Raw genomic sequence first — 25957 nt, forward strand, 5'->3', positions numbered from 1 at the left:
TTCTGTTGTATTCTTGGACAATATTCCAAGAGAAGAGGCATCGGGAAACAAACTATAGAAATAATCATTGAGTTAAAAGAATACATTCAGTGTGGTTAATTGGGTAGACACTGTTCTGTTAAATGTGTGTGTGCTATTGCAAAGGTTTTATAAGGAAGAAAGAGTAAAATGTGACAAGGTAGCATGATATTATTCAGACTCAGAGACCTGAGTCTTTTCAAAAACAACCTGCAAAGGTTACCATAGTAACAGCATTATATTAGGGAAATTTTCAAGTTTATTTCACAGGTTATGTCTTATAGTTTTTCCACATGCTTTGTAAAAATGGGAAATAAGAGTTAATTATGCACTTAGAATCATTTAGAAGGTGAGGGAGGAGTTTAGGTAGACCATTTTGGGGAGTGTGATAATATTTAGGGAGTATGGTAGCATTCCAGTCAGTGCTCACTTGTTGGTCTAAAACTCAATTTGAAATATTTCATTGTATTTTATTTCCATAATTCCTTTTAGAAACAAAAGAATTTAGCTAGTGTCCAACCTCTGTATTTTAAAAATTCATGTTTTATTATATAACTGAATTTGAAGCTGATTCCTTGCAAATGTCTTGTAGGAACTGGGACTGGAGGAGGCAGCAGAGTGTTCTAAATGGTTTCTGTGTGTCCTTGAGGTTTCTTGGCTTTGGTGAGGAAAAGCCTATGGGGGGTACAATCACAGAAAAGGCCATTATGTTTCCTTCCTAACGGGTCATTGAGGGAAAGCACTTCATTACATTTTCTGTTTTAAAGTACTCATAAATTCTTAGTGAATTTAGCTCTATGCAATTTTCTGAAGGGAGGGAAAAAACTTTAAAATACTTTACCCGAGACTTCTTTTATTATTATTATTATTATTATTATTACCATTTGTTATTAAACGTTTAGAAAAAAGAGATTTTCTCTGCACACTTAAAGTTGAGATTATTTAATCTGTGTGGCGATGGCTTTCCAGCATCCAGGTCCCTTCTTGATCTTCTCCTGTTTTAACCTTCTCCCAGGGGTGCTGTGCCTCTGACGGGGATTCCTCGGCAGTGGTTCGGTGCCTGCGTCGGCAGTGGTTCAGTGCCTGCGCCGGCAGTGGTTCAGTGCCTGCGCCGGCAGTGGTTCAGTGCCTGCGTCGGCAGTGGTTCAGTGCCTGCGCCGGCAGTGGTTCAGTGCCTCCTTGGCAGTGGTTCGGTGCCTGCGCCGGCCTCCTTGGCAGTGGTTCAGTGCCTGCGCCGGCAGTGGTTCAGTGCCTGCGTCGGCAGTGGTTCAGTGCCTGCGCCGGCAGTGGTTCAGTGCCTCCTTGGCAGTGGTTCAGTGCCTGCGCCGGCAGTGGTTCAGTGCCTCCTTGGCAGTGGTTCGGTGCCTGCGCCGGCCTCCTTGGCAGTGGTTCGGTGCCTGCGTCGCAGTCGTCGTTTCATTGTTTCCATTAGCACACTCAGTTCTGGAGCGCTTCCTCTCCAGGTTGGGGCTGGTTTGCTGCCTTTTTTCTACTCTGAATAATAGCCTGTTTCGCCAGAATTAACAAATATTAGTCTCATTATGTTACAGTAGAAATAGTAAGTATTTTGTAAATTCTCTAGGGAAGTTTTCATTTTTTAAAAAATATATACACAAAATTTAAAAAACACTCATTTGGATAAATGTTCTTGTTCTTGGTTTACTGAAAGTAGCTTGAATCTTTAACCCTTTTGAACTTGATACATTCTGCTCTGATTTCCCTAGGCTAATACTGCAGAAAAGAAATTCACTTATAATTCATGTTGATGTATTGGCTCACCACTTGCTAATGCCATAAGGCTACATAACACACATAGGATAGTTTTTTATTATTTGATTATTAATTTTACTTTAATTTAACAAATATTTAATGATTGATTTTTATCTACTTCACATCGTACTAATTCTAAGTGCTTTTATAATTTTATCTTAAATTGCTTTAAAATATTAATTATAACTTATAAATTAAGCTTCCTTTTATCTTCTTTGTTACTTAAAGAAATGGCTAAGAAAAAGGACACATATGCTCACACCCTGAGCTGTTTTTATTATCTTTCATTAGTCATCTGTATTTTTTTTGAAGATTTATTTAAAAGGTAGAGTTAGAGAGAGAGAGAGAGAAAGTACCAGTCTTCCATTCCCTGGTTCACTCCTCAAATGGCTGCAATGTCCAAGACTAGGCCAGGCCAAAGCCAGGAGACTGGAACTCCTCCAAGTTTCCCATGTGGGTGGTTGGGGCCCATGTACTTGGGCCATCTTCCACTGCCTTCCCAGGTGCATTAGCAGAGATCTGGATGGGAAGTGGGACAACCAGGACATGAACCGGCATCCATATGGGATGCTGGTGTTACAGGTGGTGGCTTCTGTATTTTCTTAATTACTCTTATAACAGATAGATGTCATTAACACTACTATACAAATTATTTTTCTTTGGAAACATTCATGCACAAAAGTTTATAATCAGTCTATACCATTTTATTTCTTATAAGTTAGGAGAGAATATATGATGTTTAAAATGAGCAAAGTTGATGATAGAATTAAAAAGGAGAGAATGATCCAACATGGGAAGCGGGATACACAGCAGACTCGTAGAATGGCAGATGCCACTCTGGCCTCAGAGTCAGCCCTTAAGGCATTCGGATCTGGCTAAAAAGCCCATGAGAGTTTCTCAGGCATGGAAAGCCAAGACACTGTGGCAAAAAAAAAAAAAAAAAAAAAAAAACAAAAAAACACAACAACAAACAAACAAACACCTAAAAGAAAGGGAAATGTGAGGGAGATCCCAGTGGAAAGAATGGGCCATCAAAAAAGGAGGTACCTTTCTCTGAAGGGAGGAGAGAACTTCCACTTTGATTATGGCCTTGTCTAAATAAAGTCAGAATTTTTGAACTCAAGAGGCTTCCATAGCCTTGGCAGCTCATGACAAGAGCCTTGGGTGATTACTGACATCATAAATAAGAGTGTCAATTGTTAATCAACAACAGGAGTCACTGTGCACTTGCTCCCCATGTAGAATCTCTGTCCTTAATGTGTTGAACTATGTGAATTAACGGTAAAATTAGTATTCAAACAGTACTTTATACCTTGTGTGTCTGTGTGGGTGCAAACTGTTGAAATCTTTACTTAGTATATACTAAGTTGATCTTCTGTATATAAAGATAATTACAAATGAATCTTGATGAAAAATGGGATGGGATAGGGAGTAGGAGATGGGATGGTTTGCAAGTGGGAGGATCATTATAGGGGGAAAAACTACTATAATCCAAAAGTTGTACTTTTCTTTTCTTTCTTTCTTTCTTTTTTTTTTTTGGACAGGGACAGGCAGAGTGGACAGTGAGAGAGAGAGAGGAGAGAGAAAGGTCTTCCTTTTGCCATTGGTTCACCCTCCAGTGGCCGCCGTGGCCGGCACGCTGCAGCCGGCGCACCGCGTTGTTCCGAAGGCAGGAGCCAGGTGCTTCTCCTGGTCTCCCATGGGGTGCAGGGCCCAAGCACTTGGGCCATCCTCCACTGCACTCCCGGGCCATAGCAGAGAGCTGGCCTGGAAGAGGGACAACCGGGACAGAATCCGGTGCCCCGATCGGGACTAGAACCCTGTGTGCCGGCGCCACAAGGCAGAGGATTAGCCTAGTGAGCCGCGGCGCCGGCTCAAAAGCTGTACTTTCAAAATTTGTATTTATTAAATAAAGGTTTAAAACAGAATAAAAAGGTAAAAAGACAAAAAAATGAGCAAAGTAGAGAATTATCTGTGAATTCAGTTTTTAAAACAATTTCTCTAATTATAAAGAAATTTAAAAACAATTGCTTAAAAATAGTTTTTAATTTGTATACTTATGTTGCATATAATTTTTCATGAAAATGTTATTGGTAAAAGTATAAACATCCAGGAACATTGCTGTGTCTATAAGAATTTCCAGCAAAAAAAAAGAAAAGAAAAGAAAAGAAAAGAAAAGAAAAGAAAAGAAAAGAAAAGAAAAGAAAATGAAGACATTTACTATAAGGCTGTGAATTCCTGCTAAGTGCTGTATATGGTACTCCTGGGAATAATAATAGATTATTATATATAATAGAAATATAAGGTTATTATGTGAATCTCTTTCCTTCAGGGTTTTATAATACTCTCAAGTGGACTCATCAGCTATCGGTACATAAGAAACCAACTCGGAATTAGCTTAAAACAACTCTGATTTATTCTCTTATGTGTCTGCAGGTCAGCTGGGCATTGACAGAACTAGCCAGGGTTCATTTGAGCAGCACTGCGGCAGCCTGATGTTTCGGCTGGGCTTGGCGCTCACTGTGGGTTGGTTTTGGGCCTGGTCTCTGTGTGTTTGTCTTGAGGCCTCTTCTGAAGGAGTAGCATTTACCCAGGGGCACTTCACGTGGCACTGAGAAAACCAAATGCTGTTGCATAAATACAGTTTAAGCCTCTACTTGCTTTAAATCTTCTGGCCTCTTGTTGACCCAAAGCAAGTCACATGTATAGACCTAAAGAGAGTCTTTCCATCCTGAAGCCATACAGTATACCAAACCCAACATCACTGGGGCATAAAAGGGTAAAAGGGTACTTCAAAAAAATTCATGAAAAATAGAATTAAAAATAAGTTTATTGCAAAAAATATTTTAAATTCATGCACAGATTTTTCATGAAATATATATGCATGGATTTTTCATAATATATATGCATGGATTTCAAAAATATTTGCACAAAATATATTACTCATATCATGGAAGCAAGGATAGGCAGAAAGGAAGTGAATTTTTTTTTTGGTTTATAATCAGGAAACAATTTAAACTGATTTTTTAAAAAAGATTTATTTATTTATTTGAAAGAGTTACACAGAGAGAGAAGGAGAGGCAGAGAGAGAGAGAGAGAGAAAGAGAGGAAGGGAGGGAGGGAGGGAGGGAGGTCTTCCTTCCACTGGTTCATTCCCTAATTGGCCACAACGGCCAGAGCTTCGCTGATCTGAAGCCAGGAACCAGGAGCTTCTTCCAGGTCTTCCACACGGGTGCAGGGGCCCAAGCACTTGGGCCATTGTCCACTGCTTTCCCAGGCCATAGCAGAGAGCTGGATCTGAAGTGGAGCAGCCGGGACTTGAACCGGCACCCATATGAGATGCTGGCACTGCAGGTGGCGGCTTTACCCACTACGCCACAGCACCGGCCCCAAAAACTGATTTCTTTTAATAGGCAAAGGACATGAAGAGCTAATTTTGCATAGTAAATAAACATGACTAATAGAAATGAAAAATGTTAAGTCAGGGTTGGCATCGTAGCGCAGCAGCCTACTTGGGACATGTATATCCCATACCAGTGCACACTTTGAGCCCTAGCACTTCTGCTTCCTGGGAGTCAGCAGATGATCACTCAAGTGCCTGGGCCCCTCCATCCCTGTGAGAGACCATGATGAAGTTCTGGGCTCCTAGCAATTGTGGGCATTTGCAGAGTGAACACTGATGGAAGACTTCGACAACCCCGCTCCCCTACCCCTGTCACTTTGCCATTCAAGTAGAGGAAAATAAACATTAAAAAAATTAGTCAACCAAATGATGATGCTTGTTGCTGGCATCGATATGGAGAGATGAACTCTCATTCTGCTGATAGAGCATAAATTGGTAAGCAATTTGATATTTCTGTTAAGAATTCTAAAATCATTTGTACCTTCTGACCTAGTATCTCTCTTTCCATAGCTTTTTCCTAAGTAGAGTAGTGGGCAGGAATGAGTGTATCTCCATGTAATATACTAAAAATCAAATCTATAAGTGTCCAACTAATAGGAACTATCTTACTTAAAATAACTGTGTGGCAAGTGAAATATTATACAGTTGTTTCTCAAAAGTAACACAAAGCCTACAAATAATAAAGATTAATAATTAATAATATTATTGAAATCTAATATTTACTGAATACTTCTGTGGATCAGACACTTTTAAACTTTTAACATGTGATAATTCATTTAATGCTCACAACAACCCTAAAAAGCATTAAAGCCAAAGATGGACAGAAGTTAAAAAGGCATTTTATTAAAGAAGTATGAAGTTGGGAAAAAGTGATCTCCATATTAGAACTGAGCTCAATTCTTAGTACAGCCTGAACAAGAGGTAACTTACAGCCAGGGAACACAGTGGCAGTCAGTAGATGGAAAATGACTACAAGGAAACATGAGGGGTAAGGAGGGATTCTTGTTGAAGGCAGACTAAGGTCATCAGATATCAAAGGTGATTGATTCTCTGTAAGCTGGGTACAAGATTCTTGCTGCAACTGGGTGAGTCCAGAGTTGGGGTCTAGAGGTCTTGCAGGAGTATAACTGGAGTTAAGTCAAACATTGAGTCTTTGTCATAGCTAACCAATGGATCTTCATTTTTCAGGTGAAGAAATTGAAAACTGGTTGAGTTACCTGCTACAGTCATACAGCTAGGAAGCTGAAAAACCTAGGATATGAATCAGAATACAGAGTGCATAGTTCCGAAATCAAGTAACTAGTAGGTGACAAAGCTAGAATTCATGCCTTCTAAGTTTAATGAAAGCTCTAAGCTGCTCCCAGTAATGCACTGTTAAGATGGTAGTAAACAAAACCACAACGATCAGACAGGACAGTAAAAATCATTACAGGTGCCAAAAAATTTGTCTTGGGGAAAGTACAAAGGTACATGAAAATTTTTACAACAAAGAAATTTTTTATACTACAACTAATATTCTTTTATTTATTGCAAAAGTAGTGCTGCTAATAGATAGAAGGGAAAATTAAAACATCTACCTCTGATTTAAATATCTTATTGATATGTAGCATGTACAGGGCTCTCTCTAAATAAATATACTTTTTAGTTGCCTCTGAATAATACCCAAGAGCATATTTCTTTTAAAGGCATAATTGGACTTTTTGCAACTCACCAGGAAGTCTTCTCACAGGAAATGAGTATCTGCCAAACAGAGTGGAACAGTGAGTGCTCACATCACATTTCATAGCTCATATAAAAAGATGAATCACTGCATCACTAAAAAATAGTTGGTCAGAGTCAAGGACCTTTATGTAGTCGTCTTCCTTCTCACTTACGGATGGACTAATTCTGTTTCCTTCCTCAACTGAAAAAAAAGTTTGATATTTGAAATCCGTTTTTAAGGCCTCCCATTGAACTTACTTTTGCAGAAAGTGGAATTTCTTTACCCGGAGAGCCAGCTATCTCCCTCAGCTCAGTGTAACCAAGTTCTGTGCCAGGAGACCTGAGGACACAGTCTTAATGAAAGGAACTTCCCGTGTTGGCAGCAAGAACACGGACTTTGGAATCAGGCAGATTAATACCAGTGAACATAGCCACTTACTAATTATGTAACCCTGAGAAAGTGACTAGACTTTGAGTTAAACGTTAGTAAAACTGAGGTAACAGTTCCTACCTTGTAAGCTTATTGTGAGTATTCAATTATGGAAGCGTGTGAAAACTGGTGGTAATTTGTTGATGTGCTCTCCATGATCTGTGATGAACATGTACATAGTGAAAGCTCATATGTGTAACCACAGAGGGGGAGTGATTCAAAATAATTCTGAGTAAACATCTGGATTTTATTTTCAGGAAGCTATAAATTGACAAAATAATGCAAGGAGACACAGAAAATCTAAATTATAGACTAACAGCTGTTGAGGGAATAAGGAAAGTTGTCTTCAGTGTGTCAAATGGCCAAAAAGAGTTCTCAAGTTAAGCTTTGTGATACCTTCCAAAATGGCAAAGAATAGTTCCTGCCATTTAAGCTGCTCAAAAACGTAATAAGGAAACATCTTACCTCTTTTTACAAAACCACACACAAACACACAAAGTATTTCTTAAGAAGATCATACTCAATAAAACCACAATCTAGTATTACTTACAAATGTGAGGATACTTCAAAACAATGGAAAATGGAGTTAGCATAGTCATTAAATTATTCACATTTGTTGTGAATTCTCTGTAAACTTTTTGAAGATTCCTTGTATTCATAGAAAAATTTTTAGTTAAGCAGAACCATGTAGTGTAGTAAAAAAGTAACATGACATGTCTGAAGTATGTTAGGAATATAAAAATGGTTAAATATTAGGAAAGCCTTAAAAATTGGATTTTGAGGCCACCATTGTGGTGTAGCGAGTTAAACACTGCTGATGATGCTGGCATCCCACATGGGCACCAGTTTGAGTCCCGGCTGCTCCACTTCCAACTCAGCTCCCTGATAATGTGACTGGGAAAGCAGCATAAGATAGCCCAAGTGGTTGGGCCCCTGCACCCACGTGGGAGACCCTGATGAAGCTCCTGATTTTGGCCCGGCCCAGTGCTAGCCATTGTGACCATCTGAGGAGTGAACCAGTGGATAGAAGATCTATATCTCTGTCTCTCCTTCTCTCTGTATCTCTGACTTTCAAATAAATATTTTTAATGGATTTTACCATATAAGTATACTTCTGAAAGAAAAAAAAATGTGGCATCTCATTAGATGCCAAGAAAATGTTTGTTAATTGTTTGAAGAATGTAAGAATACTCCTTAAATATAGCAAATACTGGGGCCAGCATTGTGGCGTAGCAGGTTAACCTGCCCCTTAGAATGCTGGCATTCCTTAGTGGAGTGCCAGTTCAAGTCCCAGGTGCTCTGCTTACAATCTAACTCCCTGTTAACGTACATGGGAAAGCAGTTTATAATGACCTATGTACTTGGGCCCCTGCCACTCATGTGCGAGATCCAAATGGAGTTTCTGGCTCCTAGCTTCAGGCTGACCCAACCCTAGATGGTACGAGCATTTAGGGATTGAACCCAATGGATGGAAGTTCTCTGTCTTTCTCTTTCCCTCTCCCACTCCCTCTCTCCCTCACTCTTTCTGTCTCCCTCACCCCCATCTCTGTCACTCTGCTTTTCAAGTAAGTAACTTTCCATATATATATGTATGTATGTATATACACACACGCACACACACACACCCCAGGTACCACACACAAGTACATATTTATCAGTTTATGTCTTAGACCAACAGCTAGAATCATGATTAAGGGCAAACTCAGGCATTCTGTTAAAATCTAGACTAACTTAAGGATGTCTACAGCCATCGCTATTTGTCATTTTTATGGTTTTTTTTTTTAAGATTTATTTATTTATTTGAAAGAGCGTTACAGAGAGGCAGAGGCAGAGGGAGGGAGGGAGGAAGGGGAGGGTAGAGAGAGAGAGAGAGAGAGAAAGGTATTCTATCCGTTGGTTCACTCCCCAAATGGCTGCATCAGCCAGAGCTGGGCTGATCTGAAGCCAGGAGCCAGGAGATTCCTCTAGGCCTCCCACATGAGTGCAGGGGCCCAAGGACTTGGGCCATCTTCTACTGCTTTCCCAGGCCATAGCAGAGAGCTGGATCGGAAGTGGAGCAGCTGGGTCTCGAACCAGCGCCCACATGGGATGTCGGCACTGCAGGCAGCGGCTTTACCACTACGCCACAGTGCTGGCCCCTGTCATTTTTCTTACCATTATTATTACATTAGAAAATGAAAAGAAAATAAGGATATTAAAATTTTTCAGGTGATAAGCATTTGGCACAGCAGTATAGATGCCACTTCGGACATCTACATCCCATGTCAAAGTACATGAGTTTACATCATAGTACTACTCCTAATTCTAGCTTCCTGCTAATGTGCACCCTGGGAGGCAGCAGGTGCAAACTGGATCCCTGCCACTCATGTTGGATATCCAGATTGAGTTCCCAGCTCCTGGCTGTGGCCTGACCCAGCTGTGGTTGTTACAAACACTTGGGAAGTGAAGTGGCAGATAGGAGATATTCTGTCTTCCTCCCTTAGTCTCACTCCCTCTCCCTTCCCTCCCATTCTGTTCTACTACTTGTCAAATAAAAAAAGTGCTTTTTAAAGAAATAAATAAAAAATTAATAAAAACATTTCAGCTTTTATAATTTGACGTTCTTACTTTACCTATTTATCAGTTTTTTATGCAAAGCATACAGATTTACTCTCCTTTATATTAGGGAAAAAGTCATTTTCATTTTTAACAAAACAAAAATGGGTTGGACTAGACTTTCTGAAGCCCTTTCAGCTTTTTTTTTTTTTTAAGGATTTATTTATTTATTTATTTTGAAAGTCAAGAATTAGAGAGAGAGAGATCTTCTATTCACTGGATGACTCCCCACAAGGCCACAGTGGCCAGCGCTGGGCCAGGCCAAAACCAGAAGCCAGGAGCCAGGAGCTTTATTTGGGTCTCTCGTGTGGGTGGCAGGGGCTCAAACAGTTGGGCTGTGTGTGCTTTTTCAGCCACATTAGCAAGGAGCTAGATGAGAAGTGGAGCACCCGAGACAGGAACTGGAGCCCACATGGGATGCTGGAATCACAGGCCATGACTTTACCTGCTATGCCACCACACTGGCCCTGCCCCCTTCAGATCTTTACATTCTATTGTTCTAATAGAATTATTTGCAAATATATCACATGTTGACAGATAGATTTTCATTTAGAAACTGGTATGAATTCTGAAAGTAGAAGAGATATTCTCACTTTGCTTGCCCAGTCACATGATAGTAAGTAGCAAAACTAGTATTCTTAGTTTCTGAATTCATTCCTTTTTTTTTTTTTTTCCCCACTCCAAAGTAGAAAGAAAGCATGCTATTAAGCTCCTCACATTTTGGCATCTATTCGATGGCTTGCTGCCTCCTGTCATACTGTTGGGAAGACCTTAGACAGTCAAGTTATGAGTGGTAGAGAGGCAGTAAGCCTGCCAGATGAGCATGGGTTTGGATCAGTGAATCTTGAGCATGTTACCTGATAATAGTGATACAAGGAGGTTTTCAGTAATTAAGGGTAAAATTCCTTAGGGAGGTATGAGGAAGCAGGGCACGGACAGATGAGAAGTCATTGCTCTAATAGAGGTCTGCCCACACCATGTCAAGAAAGGGAACCTAAAAATTCCCTCGGAGCAAAGATTTTATATTTCTCTCCATCAAAAGACAATTTAAATTTTTTATGTTTAATTAAATCTCAAAGTAGGTTGTTATTGCAATTCATGAGGTGGTTCCTAGAGCATTTGACTTTGATCCTTTTGGTAAGTTTGGGATAATACAGAATTTATTTCTTCAAATACCAACTTTGAAAGAAAAAGTGTCATGTAAAGGTTTGTATAGAAAGTCTTCACAGCCTGGGGCTGTTCCACTCTGAGGTTAAGAATGGTTCCAGGGATGGGTGTTGTGGTGCAGTTGACTTAAACTGCTACTTGGAACACCCACATCACATATTAGAGCTGGCTCAAGTCCCAGCTGCACCACCTCCAACCCAGCTTCTGCCAATGCACCTGGAAGGCAGCAGATGATAGCCTAAGTGCTTAGGTTCCTGCCACCCATGTTGGAGACCAAGATGGAGTTTCAGATTCCTGGCTTTAGCCTGGCCCATCCCTGACTGTTGTGGCCATTTGGAGACTGAACCAACAGATGGAATGTCTCCTCTAATCCCTCTCCTTCTCCATTAAAATGAGAAAATAACAAAATAATTTCTTAAAAACCATGAAGACCTAAGGAAAACTGTATGTTAAATCCCACCTGCAGTGCTGGCATCCCATATGGGCACTGGTTCTAGTTCCAGCTGCTCCTCTTCTGATCCAGCTCTCTGCTATGGCCTGGGAAAGCAGTAGAAGATGGCCCAAGTCTTTGGGCCCCTGCACCTGTGTGGGAGACCTGGAAGAAGCTTCTGGCCTGGCTTCAGATCAGTGCAGCTCCAGCCGTTGTGGCCATCTGGGCAGTGAACCAGCGGGTGGGATGGAAAACTTTTCTCTCTGTACCTCTGCCTCTCTGTAATAACTATGCCTTTCGAATAAATACATCTTTAAAATATGTTGGTCCTAGGAAGCAGAGGTGATGGCTCATTGGTTAGTTTCCTGCCACCTTTTTAGGTTACCTGGATTGATTTTCCAGCTTCTGGCTTCAGCCCCAGTGCCATCCCAGCCAATGCAAGCATTTGGGAAGTGAACTAGTAAATGAGCGCTCCTCTCTTTCTCTGCCTCTCAAATGAATAAACACAAATGTAAAAGAATTGTTTCAGATGGCTTTTTCAGGTTTGATGTGTTATACATGGGTTGCAAGAACCCAGGTACTTGGGCCATCAAGCACTACCAGGAGCTTCTTCTAGGTCTCCCACATGGGTGGCAGGGGCCTATGCACTTGGATCATTTTTCGCTGCTTTCCCAGGCCATTAGCAGGGAACCAGATCAGAAGTGGAGCAGCTGGAACACAAACCAGTGCCCATACTGGATATCTGCATCACAGGCAGTTACTTAACCTGCCAGCCCCCAGAGGATTCCTGCTGTGAAATCCACTCCCAGTCAGGTTGCTTCCCCTTGACAAGGAAGCGGTAATTATATTCCCAGCTGCTTTTAAGGTTTGTTTTCTTTTTTCTTTTCTTTCTTTTTTTTTTTCTTTTTTGACAGGAAGAGTGGATAGTGAGAGAGGGAGACAGAGAGAAAGGTCTTCCTTTGCCGTTGGTTCACCCTCCAACGGCCGCCACGGCTGGCGCGCTGCGGCCGGCGCACTGCGCTGATCCGAAGGCAGGAGCCAGGTGCTTCTCCTGGTCTCCCATGGGGTGCAGGGCCCAAGCACTTGGGCCATCCTCCACTGCACTCCCGGGCCACAGCAGAGAGCTGGCCTGGAAGAGGGGCAACCGGGACAGAATCCGGCGCCCCGACCGGGACTAGAACCCGGTGTGCCGGCACTGCTAGGTGGAGGATTAGCCTATTGAGCCACAGCGCCGGCCCTTATTTTTTCTTTTTAAAAATATTTATATTTACTTATTTGAAAGGCAGACCAACAGCAGAGAAAGAAGGAGAGAGAGACAGATCTAAGATTTTTTTCTTAGTCTTTTTCAGAAGTCCAGCACAATGTGTTTTGCCGTGGGTTTCTTGGAGATGGTTCTGCTGGAAGCTTACTCAGCTTCTTGAGTCTGGAGATTTGTGTCTTTTGCCAGTTTAGGGGAGTTTTCAATCATTACTGCTTCTGATACTCTCTCTGATTCTTCCCTTTTTGATGGTTTCACAGATCCTTGAGTTTCAGTCCATTTTCTTGTTCAATCTGTTTTCTCTCTGTTGTTCAAATTGCATAGTTTTTGTTGTTCTGTCTTCCAGTTTGCTGTTTCATTCCCTGTCGTCTCTATTCTGCTATTAACACTGTCTGCTGAACTTGTATTTCAGTTATTGTATTTTTCAGTTCTCACATTCCCATTTGGTTATTTGGTTCTTCTTATTGTCTCCTGCTTCTTTGCTGAGACTGTTTGCAGAGGCATTTCTATCTTGGCTGCCTTAAAATCTTTGCCCAATAATTCTAACATCTCTGTCATCTCAGTTTTGATACCTATTGATTATCTCTTTCTATTCAGCATGAAATTGTCCTGGTTATTTGTGTGACTGATTTTCTATTGAAATCTGAACAGCTTGGGTATTATGTTATGAGACTGTAGACATATAAACACACACGTCTTAATCATCTTTTGGATTCAGAACATTTCCTGCTTTTGCATGATCGCACCAGCTGCTAACAGTGAGCTTTGGCAGCATTTCCTCCTTTGTCACAAATACTAGTGTGTTTGTGTGATTATTTGAGTATTTTATTGTATTTTGTCTATGTTTCTTGAAATGAGTGAGAAGTATAAATGATGCTACACAAAATTTTTTAAATGCCTCATAAATCTTACATAGTTAAGGATGGAAATCATTAATTATACAGAAAGCAGCAGCTTGTTAAGTATCAATATGACACACATTGGATTTAAAGAGTTCAGCTGTGTTTTGTTCTAAAGGGAAAAAACAAAGAATGCCAGAAATATGTCATCAAAAACTGTGCCTGAACCACAAAGGAAGGTATAATAAAGGGTTTCCTTTTATTTATTTTTAGCTTTCAGGAAACAATATATTATAAATCTGTTAATTGACTTTTTCATGTTCAACTTTATATATGTTTTCAGGGACACATATGTGTAGGTGGCCCAAAAACTATGTTGCATTCCCCAAATGTTTGTTAGGTGATAGGTGTGCAGAAAATGCAAGAATGAGGAAGGCACAGCTTTTTCCCTCAATTCACTTTTGCAAATATTAAGCCTCTACTGTGTATATCATAGTGAGCATGCACTAGAAAAATGCTGATATGACAACTTTCCCTGAAAGACAATACAGTTTTGTGGAAAAGATAAATACACACACACAGTTTGCTCTACTGTAAGTTCATTTTAAAAGTCTTAAAGGAGGCTGGTGCCGTGGCTCACTAGGCTAATCCTCCACCTGAGGCGCTGGCACCCCAGGTTCTAGTCCTGGTCAGGGCGCTGGATTCTGTCCCGGTTGCTCCTCTTCCAGTCCAGCTCTCTGCTGTGGCCTGGGAGTGCAGTGGTGGATGGCCCAAGTGCTTGGGCCCTGCACCCCATGGGAGACCAGGAGAAGCACCTGGCTCCTGGCTTTGGATTGGGGCAGCGCGCCAGCCGCAACACACTGGCCGTAGCAGCCACTTAGGGGGTGAACCAACAGAAAAAGGAAGACCTTTCTCTCTCTCTCTGTCTCTCTCTCTCTGTCTAACTCTGCCTGTCCAAAAAAAAAAAAAAGTCTTAAAGGAAAAAGAAAAATATGTTTGTACACATAATAAAAAACAATGGAAGCACAAGCAAAATGAAAAGAATTTCATAGGAGGGATGTGGTGGAATGAGGTGAAAGTTCATGCCAAGATGGCCACTGAGGTGAAAAGGTCATGCCAAGATGGCCGCTAACAACAGAAACTGCCTGGCAGCAGGCTGTGATTGGATGGCTTCAGAAACCACATGACAACAGAGCCTGACTGACGGCAGGCCGTGATTGGATGGTTTCAGAAACTGCCTGGCCACAAGAGCCTGACTGGCAACAGGCTGTGATGGGATGGCTTTGGAAACTACCTGGCAACAGGCTGTGATTGGTTGGGGCATAGACTGCCCCTTGACCGGATTGGCTGGTCTTGGCTATTTCAGCTGTTGTTTTAACTCCAATAACCGAGTCTCTGGGCTGCTCGCCTCAGGCCTGCTTTCCCGGGACTCCCGGGGTCTGTGTGGTGACTCCGCGCCTCTTGCCCCCACCAGGTTCCTCCTCTCAGAAACGAATCCACTGCAACATTGTTGAGAAATCAACTGCAACAGAGGGAGAGCTTAACTTCTTTCTAAACATACATATGTGATTTTGTCCTTTGTCAGCATATGCTATTTTTATGAGCCTCAGGAATGTTAACTTGAAAGGGCCTTTTATAACTTTCATTGCTTCCTTCAAGTTCAACTCTGCCTTTCCCTCTTTTTTTTTTTTTTAAGATTTTATTTGTTTATTTGAGAGGCAGAGTCAGAGAGAATCTCCCATCTGCTGGTTCACTCCCGCAATGGCCACAATGGCTGGAGCTGTGCCCATCCAAAGCAGGAGCTTCTTCCAGGTCTCCCACACAGGGGCAGGGGCCCAAAGACTTGGGCCATCTTCTACTGCTTTCCCAGGCCATAGCAGAGAGCTGGATTGGAAGTGCAGCAGCACATGGGATGCCAGCACTGCAGGCGGCAGCTTTACCCACTATGCTATAGTGCTGGCCCCTCCCTTTTCCTTTTTATTCTTATAGACCATCTCGTGTCTTACTTTCTTGAGAAAGTTGAGCCCATTTTCCTTGAGCTACCTTCTACCTGCACAGTTATTTAATCTAAACCCCTTCTCATTCCATTCTCCCCAGCTTTGAGTAACAAAGTGCCCTTCCTTCGAAGTTCCGACCTCATTTCCTCCTATCTCAGAATCTTGCTCTGGCATTCATCCCTTATCTTCCTTAAACCTTTAAACACTTTGTCATTTCTGGCTCCTTCTAGCCTGTATAGTTGCTTATTGGTCTCCTACCTTAGAATGGGATTTGGCCTAGCAGTTAGGACTCTGATTAAGATGCCTGGCTTCAATAACCAACTCCAGCTCCTGCCACCCACATGAAATACCTGGACTGAGTTCTGGGCTGCTGGCTTCAACCTGGGACAGTTCCAGGTGTTGTGGGCATTTGGGGGAGCAAACCAGCGGATGGGAGCTGCATGTGGGTGTGTGTATGTATGAGTGCCTCCACCCAATAACATTGTGTCCTTGGGAGGGATATACATTGAAAACAAAGAGTCTCATACCCTAAAAAGACTTTGTTTTTGTTTGTTTGTTTGTTTTGACAGGCAGAGTGGACAGTGAGAGAGAGAGACAGAGAGAAAGGTCTTCCTTTGCCGTTGGTTCACCCTCCAATGGCCGCCGCGGCTGGCGCACCACACTGATCCGATGGCAGGAGCCAGGTGCTTCTCCTGGTCTCCCATGGGGTGCAGGGCCCAAGGACTTGGGCCATCCTCCACTGCACTCCCGGGCCACAGCAGAGAGCTGGCCTGGAAGAGGGGCAACTGGGACAGAATCCGGCGCCCCGACCGGGACTAGAACCCGGTGTGCCGGCGCCGCAAGGTGGAGGATTAGCCTATTGAGCCGCGGCGCCAGCCCCTAAAAAGACTTTGTTATCCTCAGTTAGCCATCTGGTTTGTCTGCTTTCCTTTTCTCATTTCTGCTTCTCAAACAGTAGTTTGTCCTATGTCCATTCCTGTGGTCACAATGATTTTATAAGATGATAAAGCATATGTACAGAGGCAGGCATTTGGTGCAGTGCTTGGCTTGCTGCTGGGATGCCCACATGCCACATCAGAGTGCCTGATTCAAGTCCTGGCTCTCCTGCTTCTGATGAGGCTTCCTGCTAGAGTGCATGCACACTGGACGGCAGCAGGTGAAGGCTTTGGCTTGCTTAGCTCTGGGTCTTGAGGACACTGTGTAAACCAGTACATGGAAGATCTCTGTCTTTCTGCCTTTCAGAGAAAATGAAAATAAATGAATAAAAATTTTAAGCAACATAGTCACAAATCTTGAAATCATATACAAATATAGGATTAGAATTTATACTTTTATTTTTTGAAAGGCAGAGTGAAAGATCTTCCATCTATCTACTGGTTCACTCCCCAGATGTCTGCAAAGCCAGGGCTGGGCCGGGCTGAAGCCAGGAGCCAGGGATTTCATCTGAGTTTCCCATGTGGGTAGCAGCAGCCCAAATAATTACATGTTATGTGCTGCTTCCCAGGTACATTAGGAAGAACTCGGATCTGAAGCAGAGGCAGACTCAATCCCGGGTTCTCCTTGGGATGCAGACATCCAAGTGGTGGTGGTTTAACAAGTATGCCACAACGCCTGCCCCAGAATCTTTACTTTTAAAGGAATAAGATGTGTAACATGAAAGAGAGCTTCATATCTTTGGATCTTGGTCTGGGAAAGATAAATGCAGCCATGTTTAGTCAAACGTGCTGTGATTCCTTTCATAGATAGAAGACTTCCTATTTCTCATTGTATCCTTGTCCTTTTCATAGAAGCAGTTTTTCTTACTTTTTGTGGTTCCAGAGATATGAGGAGGGAGACAGAAAGAGAGAGAGAGAGAATATCAGTCTTCCATCTGCTGGTTCACTTCCCAAATGGATGCAACAGCTAGGGCTGAGCCAGGCCAAAGCTAGGAGCCAGGAACTCCACTTGGATCTCTTGCATGGATGTCAGAGACCCAAGCATTTGGCCCATCATCCACTGCCTTTCCATGTACACTGGCAGGAAGCTGGATTGAAAGCTGGGGAGCCAGGACTCAGATGAGCTCACTGATATGGGATGTGAGCGCCCCGAGTGATGGCTTAACTCACAGCACGTGAATACCCACCCTGGGAAATTTTCAAATGTCTCCAGTGTAACTCTTCAGCTTTGCATGTGGCTGCTTCCTTAGCATTACCCAGTTACCAACTTTGAGAACTTCTCTCCCTGAATACTATCTAAAGGAATTCTCTAAGTCTGTCATATCACCCCATCCCATTTTCTTCATGGTGCTTTTCACTGTCTGAAACCATCTTGCTTATTTGTATATCTGCTAAGTGTCTACCCCCACTAATAGTAAGCTCACTGAGGCAGGAAATCTGTATGTCTGTTAGTAAGATTCACTGCTGTGTACCTGGTACCTAGAATAATACCTGCTAAGTAGCAAGTACTCATTTGTTGAATGAATTTATGGTTTATACTCTGGTCAGAATGTTTCTCTTTTCCCCTTAAGCCTTTACAGTTTAACTGTAGCCCTTTCAAGACTCAGCCCAACCAGTACCCCCAGGGGACTTTTCCTGGGCACTTCTCCCAAAAGCCTGATCTCTGATTGTTTCTCACCGTATGACTTTACAGTTGTACATTTCTGGTCTACTTTCTCTCTCCTTTTTAGACTTAGCACTTGGTGAAGCTTCAGCCAATCCCTGTAATATACCTGGTTATCCAGTAGACAGTTGGTGTGTGTTTGAACATATGGACAAGCAAATTTTTCCTGGGAGCTAATCTAAAGTATTATATCTGTATAACAAATAATGCAGCTCATAGTATGTGTTCAGTAAATATTTGTTGAATGAATAACAGAATTTTAGTATAGTATTTTTTATTGTAAAAATAACATAGCAACAATAAATGGTTATTTAAATCATTTAAGATGTAACCACTCTAACAATGTTTTCCTTAGCCTATTCTTTTTGTCTTTTTTTAATTATATAAGCAAAATATCGATAGATATGTATCACTACAAAGGTGAACTTCAAATAATACAGAAATACCTGAAGTTTAAACTGAATTCCTTTAATATTAACTTCCCTCATGTGAGATAACCTCTTCTTGTCTGTTTCTATAAGTGTAATTTTATATACAGTATGAACAGTAACATATGTGTAGTTTTTACATTTCACTTTTCCACACTGTCTTAGAAATACTTTTACTGTTACTCAATGGTTTTATGGAACTGTTTTTCATTTTTCAGTTGAAATAGAGAAACAGTTGTGTCTAGTATGAGAAGTTCTTGGATGAGGATTCCTATTTCTGGTTTCCCTGTCTATCCTTAGGTCTAATGAGTTCTGTTTTTGTCTCAGTCATTTTAAGAGTATGACATCTTCAGTAGTCACAAATTGAGAAGAAGCAGAGTTTGGATTCAAACCCAAATAGCCTACCTTCAAACCCAGTTATCTTTCTACTTATTAACTGGCTCTCTGAATTTCAGTTTCTTTAACTGTAAAATGGAAATAATATCTATCCTGTCTGCCTGAAATAGTCTAAAAATCAGGGGGAATATTCATAGATATTAAACTTATGTAAGATAAACCCTTCGAATATTAAAAATATGCTGAATCAGAAGTGCATTCCAGGAGCCAGTTCCGTGGCATAGGGAATTAAACCACCGTGTGCCGCACAGGCATCCCATATGGGCACTGGTTCAGTTCCCAGCTGCTCCACTTCTGATCCAGCTCTGCTAATGTACCCAGGAAAGCAGCAGCAGATAGCCCAAGTGCTTGGGCCCCTGCACCCACGTGGGAGACCGGGAAGAAGCTCCTGGCTCCTGGCTTCAGATTTGCCCAGCTGCAGCTGTTAGAGCCATTTGGGGAGTGAATCAATGGCTGGAAGATCCCTACCCACTCACACCCTGCCCCCTGTAACTCAGCCTTTCAAATAAATAAGTAAATTTTTTAAAACGTGCATCCCATACATCTAATTTACCACACGTCCTGGCTTAGCAACACGGCACACAGAAGAGTGTGGATTGTTCCCCTCGTGAGTGTGTGGCTAAGAGCTGCCGCTCCCTGCCCCTGCCCAGCAATAACTAATGCACTGACATGTATTCAGCACAGTATCGCACTGCCTTCGCTGACCAGGGGACGCTCAAGATTCGCATTTGAAGCACGACTGCCTACTGGATGCGGATGGCTTTTTCACCGTGGAGTCAGAAAATCATTTAATCAAACCAGCAGAAGTCAGATACTGTCTGTATATCCATTCATTGCTCAGAGAACAGTATTAATCTCATAATTCAGTGGTTAATTTTTTTTTTAGGTTTTAGGAATAGAGTTAGAATTTGCTAGATATTAAGCTTGGTTATAGTTAAGCTTACCTCTACAGGTTTGGGCTTTGTTCAATCTATTTTGTTTGTTTTCCTACTTAATTTCAGATTAAGAACTAGTAAAATATTATTAGACTGAAAAGACTTTAGATGAAAAGAAAACTGTTCATTTTCTCTCTTCACATGGTGTCACTTTTTTCTTATAGAAAATATCCTTCCTAAAACTTAATTCACAATAATTTCAACATGTAATTTTTTCTGGTTTCTCACATAGGAGTTTTCCTGACATATTATTTTGCTTTATTATTGCTGCAATGGCTGTGGATATAAAGCTGTATGAGAAATTTATTTTTACTTTTTTAGTTTTTTTTTGTGTGTGTAATGGTAAATACCATAAATATTTCTATTATGTGTTATGCATCTAGTGTGGCAGGTATATAAAAGAGAAAACCTTAGCATAGAATAGCAGTGACTTCATTTTCTGTGATTCTGAACATCACGGAAGTGGGCTACCAGGACTAACCAAGAGAGAATAAAATATAATTGCTTGCCTAAAGTAATAAAAATCTTTCCAGTGCATCTCCTGAATACCAATGAAGGCAGATGACTTCAAGGAGAGACATTCTTCATTTGGGAAATAAGAAAGATCAAATAAGGGTGGTAATTAATTGAGACCAAAATGCAGCATTCATAGACCAGATATATACTAAGAATTGTTTCAGAAGGTCCATAAGGTAAATATTACTCTTCTCTGAAATACTCTGAAAGAATATGTTTGTTTAAAATATGCTGAATCCTCATGTGTGTCTCATAGACACTTCACAGAAATAGCATAGACTTAGAAAAGAGGGAGATGCTTCATCCACTATGCCATTTTAACAGTTACACTCCAAGGACAGGAATTACATTTATATCTCAGAAGAGATACCTGAAAATGAGCACATTGCTTTTAGTTCAATTATTAATTCCCTTTTTATTTAACTTTTTTGCTTTTTATAAAATAATTTATACGTGATCATTTCTTAGTAATTAGTAAAGAAGGAAAGAAAATTAGCTTTCAGTAATAAAACTTGATTACTGTAGTCACTTGAGATATACTCATTTTGCTACTCCTACTAAATGTGTCTATTACTCTTCTCATAGTCTCACTTTTACTCGCATTTAAAATAAAATCTTACTGTTGGGGAAATTAAATTAAATAATATGTGTAAAGTACTTAACACATACTAAGCTTCCAGTTTTAAGAAAGCTACTAGTATAATTCACAGTTACATTGCTTGTCTTCATTTCTGAGTGGTCTTGTTTTGGGAATATGAGAGAAGTGAGTTTTACTGAGTTGCTGAATTTGCTTTATTAAACCTTACTAGGTGAGTGTACAGCGACTTTTTAAATGAGACCATGATGCTAGGTACTTCTGAATGGTACTGCTTAGGTACACTCTGAATCTGAGGACAAAATGAAATAAAAATATGTCAGAACACATCCGACTGTACTGAGATAGAGAACTTTTAAACTGATAATTCATATGACACAGTATTTCATTATAAATGTTCAACCCAATTTGCTTTTTTTTTTTTAGCAAAAAAGATTGATTTATTTGAGAGGTAGAGTTACAGGTAGGGAGAGGGAGAGGGAGATGTTCAATCCAGTGGCTCACTCCCCACATGGCCATAATGGCTGCAGCTTCTTCCTGGTCTCCCACATGGGTGCAGGGTCCCAAGCACTTGGGCCATCCTCTGCTGCTTTCCTAGGCCATTAGGAGGGAACTGAATTGGAAATGGAGCAGCTGGGTCTGGAACTGGTGCCCATATGGGATACCGGCACTGTAGGCAGTGGCTTTACCCTCTACACCACAGCACTAGCCCCAATTTGCTTTTACTGAAGAAAAGAGTTTGTGGAAATAGTTTAAACCTGAAAATATGTGTATATACAAGCTGGGCTGTCAGTTAGAGTCACTTGTGCACCCTTTTAAAATACCAGTTTCTTTTTTCTACTACTAACCTTCTAAGAAAAGAAGCTAAACAGTCATGCACTGATATGTTTAACAAACCAGGTCTTAAGTGGAGTGTAGGGATGGAGCGCCCTGACTTGTAGTGTTTGCAGATTCCAGTGGTGTAAATAATTTCCAGCATAGTCTATGTTAAGCTATAAAGACAGCAACATTGAATATGGAGTTGGGAAAAGATACATACCAAAATAATTAGGAAGTGATGAGTTTTAATACTTTGTTTTTAATATAGCTAAGTGTAAATTTATGTAATTTAATTTCATTAATGACTGTAACAAGTTTCCAGAATTTCTGAAAATTTGACAAATCAGCCAATACCTAGTTTCTAAATACAGATCTGATCCTAAGGTATAAGCAGGCACTGTATAGTCAGACTTTGCAATGTCTTTTCTAGCCTCATTTCAAATCATACTGATTTCCTTACATTCTCTGTATGTCACCTATTTTAACTGTAGATGACTTGTAGCTTCTCAAAACACCTTGTGCTTTCCTGTGCCCCATGCTGTCTCCTTACCTTCCTTCAGCCGTAGTGACATCCCTCATCTGCCTGATTTTGCAGTACTACTTATTTATTTTTCTAGAAATAACTAAGATGCTGTTTCCTCTTAGTTCCCACTGTGGGAAACATTCCCATTTCTTGATGTTCTCATAGCACTTCGTTTTACTTCATTGTGACCTCAAACTTATTGTCAATAACTAAATTTTGTTTCATTCACTAGGTTATAAATTTCTGATGGGGCCTTGGAATCATACTGTACTTAGCATATTAATAACCTGAAGGTGACTGTCAGCATTTGTTTATTTTAATAGGAAGGACTATGGATAATACCTTCTGTTGCTGTCTGTACCTTTGGGAAGCAGACCAAAATTTAAACTTGTTTTGAATTAGATACTTTGTGCCTTTTTCCTGGTGACTCAGAACCATATTAGCGCTTATATACCAGTATCCTGCACCTGTAGCACACATACATCATTGTTCATGACTCTGGAACTTACCAAAGAATAATTTTATTAGAGAATATTTTCCATAAGAGTGAAAAACATTAAATTGTACAGTTATATTTGCAAATTGTTTTATTCTGATTTCAGTGCACTTTATGATATTCTCAACATAAGACGAGCTTATTATATTGCCACTACTAAGTCAAATTAGACTTTTATATCAACAGGTACTCTCTCAAAGAAGCAAAAATAATCATGATTTGCTTTGTGAATTGAGAGCCATTTGCTTTCATATACTCTTTAAGGGTAAATTCCTCATCAATCTGTTACTTTCTATCATTTTATCTAGACTGCCTTCACAGTGAGTATTAACAAGATCCAAATGTATGAAGGAAATGTTTTAAATTAAAAGCAATCCAAGATTTCTTAAACAAATATAGCACATTCCTTGTTAGTGGTTTTTCAGGGATTTTTCTTTTTTTCATCTTTTACCCTAAGCTGCCACCTGATGGCCAAAAATTAAAATGACATGTTTTTACATAATATTCAAACCTCCAGGGGCCGGTGTTGGTTAGTGGGTAAAGCCACTGGCTGTGACACTAGCATCCCATATGGGCGCTGATTTCTTCGCAGCTGCTCCATTTCTCATCCAGCTCCCTGCTAATGGCCTGGGGAAAGCAGTGGAAGATGCCCAAGTCCTTGGGACCTACCACGTGGGAGACCCAGAAGAACTCCTGGCTCCTGACCTTAGCCTGGCTAAGCACTGGCCACTGTGATCATCTGGGGAGTGAACCAGCAGATGGAAACTCGCTCTCTCCCTCTCTGTCTCTCTCTCCCTCTTTGTAACTCTTACTTTCAAAATAAATAAATAAAACTTTTAAAAAAAGAGAAAAAAAGGACATACATTGTGGCATAGCAGGTAAAGCTGCTGCCTGTGACACCAGCATCCCATATGGGCACTGGTTCAAGTCCCGGCCTTTCCACTTCCAATCCAGCTGCCTGCTAATGGCCTGGGAAAAGCAGCGGAAGATGACTCGTGTTTGGACCCCTGCCACCCTTGTGGAATACCCAGATGAAGTGCCTGACTCAGTCCTGGTCATTGGGACCATCTGGGGAGTGAACCAGCATGTCAAAGATCTCTCTCTCTCTCTCTCTCTCTCTAACTCTGACTTTCAGATAAATAAATCAGTCTTTAAAAAAACAAACAAAACTTGGGACCTGTGCTTTCACATAGTGGGTAAAGCCACTGCCTACAGTACTGGCATCCCATATGAGCACTGGTTTGAGTCCCGGTTGCTCCACTACCAATCCAGCCCTCTGCTATGGCCTAGGGAAGCAGTAGAAGATGGCCCAAGTCCTTGGGCCCCAGCACTCTCGTGGCACACCTAGAAGAAGTGCCTGGCTCATGGCTTTGGGTCAGCCCACATCTGGCCACTGCAGCCATTTGAGGAGTGAACCGGTGGATGGAAGACCTCTTTCTCTCTCTCTCTCTGCTTCTTTATAACTCTGTTTTTCAAATAAATAAATACATCTTAAAAAAAAAGTAAAACTATCACAATTATTTGAACTTTTATGTATTTAGAGTGAAGACTCCAAAACTCCAAATGCACATTTGTACAAATATTTTGTACTCAACAAATATTTGAGGATCAGTTTGGACTTTGGGGAATCATCTTTATTATTTAACCTTTTTAGACAGTGATCCTTTAAAAATGTCTTTAAAGATCCTCTTTCTCTATGCAGCTCTGAGAAGAGTCTGTTTTTCAATTAGTTTTATTTGATGAAGAATTTTACTTAAGTCTAATAATTGCCTCTTTTCCCTTTTCTTTCTTCAGAACGAGGTCACTCAGACACCATGGTGTTCTTCTACCTGTGGATTGTCTTTTGTATCATCAGTTCCTGCTATACCCTCATCTGGGATCTGAAGATGGACTGGGGTCTCTTTGATAAGAATGCTGGAGAAAACACTTTTCTCCGGGAGGAGATTGTGTACCCCCAAAAAGTATGTGCAAGGAATGTTTGTGTTTGATTAAAGTTACTTGTATCACTGACTAAATCTTACTGCAATACAGATTCAACCTCTACTTATATTAACCCAATATAAATAGAACACTAATTACCCAAAGTACTAATTTGTTCAGTCAACAAAAATGTATTAGGTATTTACTATATGTTAGGCTTTACAGGAGATAAAAAAAAAAGTCCCAGGGAGACCTTAAACTATAATCTAAATAGATAATTTAAATAAATTACTACACAGTGTTATAAACAACCCAACAGAAAAATAACAGTGATTTATTTTTGAGCATGGCATTCCCTCCTTTGTGTAAACGCCTGTTTCTCCAGTTTGTGGTACTCTCCCTAAGAAGCCTTGATTTTTCCTGTCATGCTTGGCCATTAGTCCCTATCCTTTTTTACCCTACATAAACTCTGCAGTCATTACGTTATTTTATAATTATCTGTTCAGATGTCCATATCTATCACTGTCCGTCGTAGTTCCTGATATGTAGTACACTTAATGAAATGAATGACTAAATATTTTGGCTGAATGAGCAGTATTATGAATTCACAGAAGTAAGGAAGTGCCTGACTCAAGCTGGGTGCATCAGAAAAAAAGCCTTCCACTTTGATTTATTTCAACCAGTGTTATAATCAAATGCCAATTCAATGAGAAAATGTAGATACTTATTCAGAAATTATTTTAAGGATTTTGTATACATGAATAAAAAAGTGAGAGGCCAAGTTAAAAAGTCAAAAGACCAAAAGTATCTTTACACAAATGTTTTAGTTAAGGATGAATGCCCTGATTAGACCTTAAAGGAAATTGAACAACAGACTGAGAATCCTGATATGTGAATTCTGATTCTAGCTCTCCCTCTAACTAGCCATTTAGCTTTAGGCACTCATACTACAGTGAATTCTCTTTTATAAGGTAAGGGTGTTAGATTAGATTATCTTCCAATTTTTTTTCTCAGTTCTAAAATTCTATGATAAGGAAGGAAGATATAGATTGGATAAATCATATTTTACAGTTTCTCAAAATACTGCAAATCCTTAAAAATATATTTGGTAAAGTGTGAGAAT

The 25957-nt window shown here is 40.6% G+C and overlaps 1 protein-coding gene and 1 long non-coding RNA gene across 5 annotated transcripts in view; one reads left to right on the top strand and one right to left on the bottom strand.

The window, feature by feature from the left end:
- XPR1 (xenotropic and polytropic retrovirus receptor 1) overlaps positions 1-25957 on the top strand; it is a 227427-nt gene that overhangs the window by 179803 nt on the left and 21667 nt on the right. Inside the window, exon 12 of the mRNA XM_051857042.2 lies at positions 24709-24875. Within this exon, the coding sequence (XP_051713002.2) occupies positions 24709-24875 (167 nt within the window). The remainder of the gene's footprint in view (positions 1-24708; positions 24876-25957) is intronic.
- On the bottom strand, positions 542-24712 carry LOC138850472 (uncharacterized). 4 transcript variants are annotated; one of them, XR_011390267.1, is made up of 3 exons: positions 7177-24712; positions 6903-7094; positions 542-1524 (listed from the first exon to the last, which is right to left on the bottom strand). It is a non-coding gene; the product is annotated as an uncharacterized lncRNA (long non-coding RNA). The 4 variants fall into 4 exon arrangements; XR_011390264.1 differs by having other exon boundaries at positions 6903-24712; XR_011390265.1 differs by having other exon boundaries at positions 542-6442; positions 6903-24712.

Source organism: Oryctolagus cuniculus, chromosome 7 (assembly GCF_964237555.1).
Source record: "Oryctolagus cuniculus chromosome 7, mOryCun1.1, whole genome shotgun sequence".
Classification (NCBI taxonomy): domain Eukaryota; kingdom Metazoa; phylum Chordata; class Mammalia; order Lagomorpha; family Leporidae; genus Oryctolagus; species Oryctolagus cuniculus.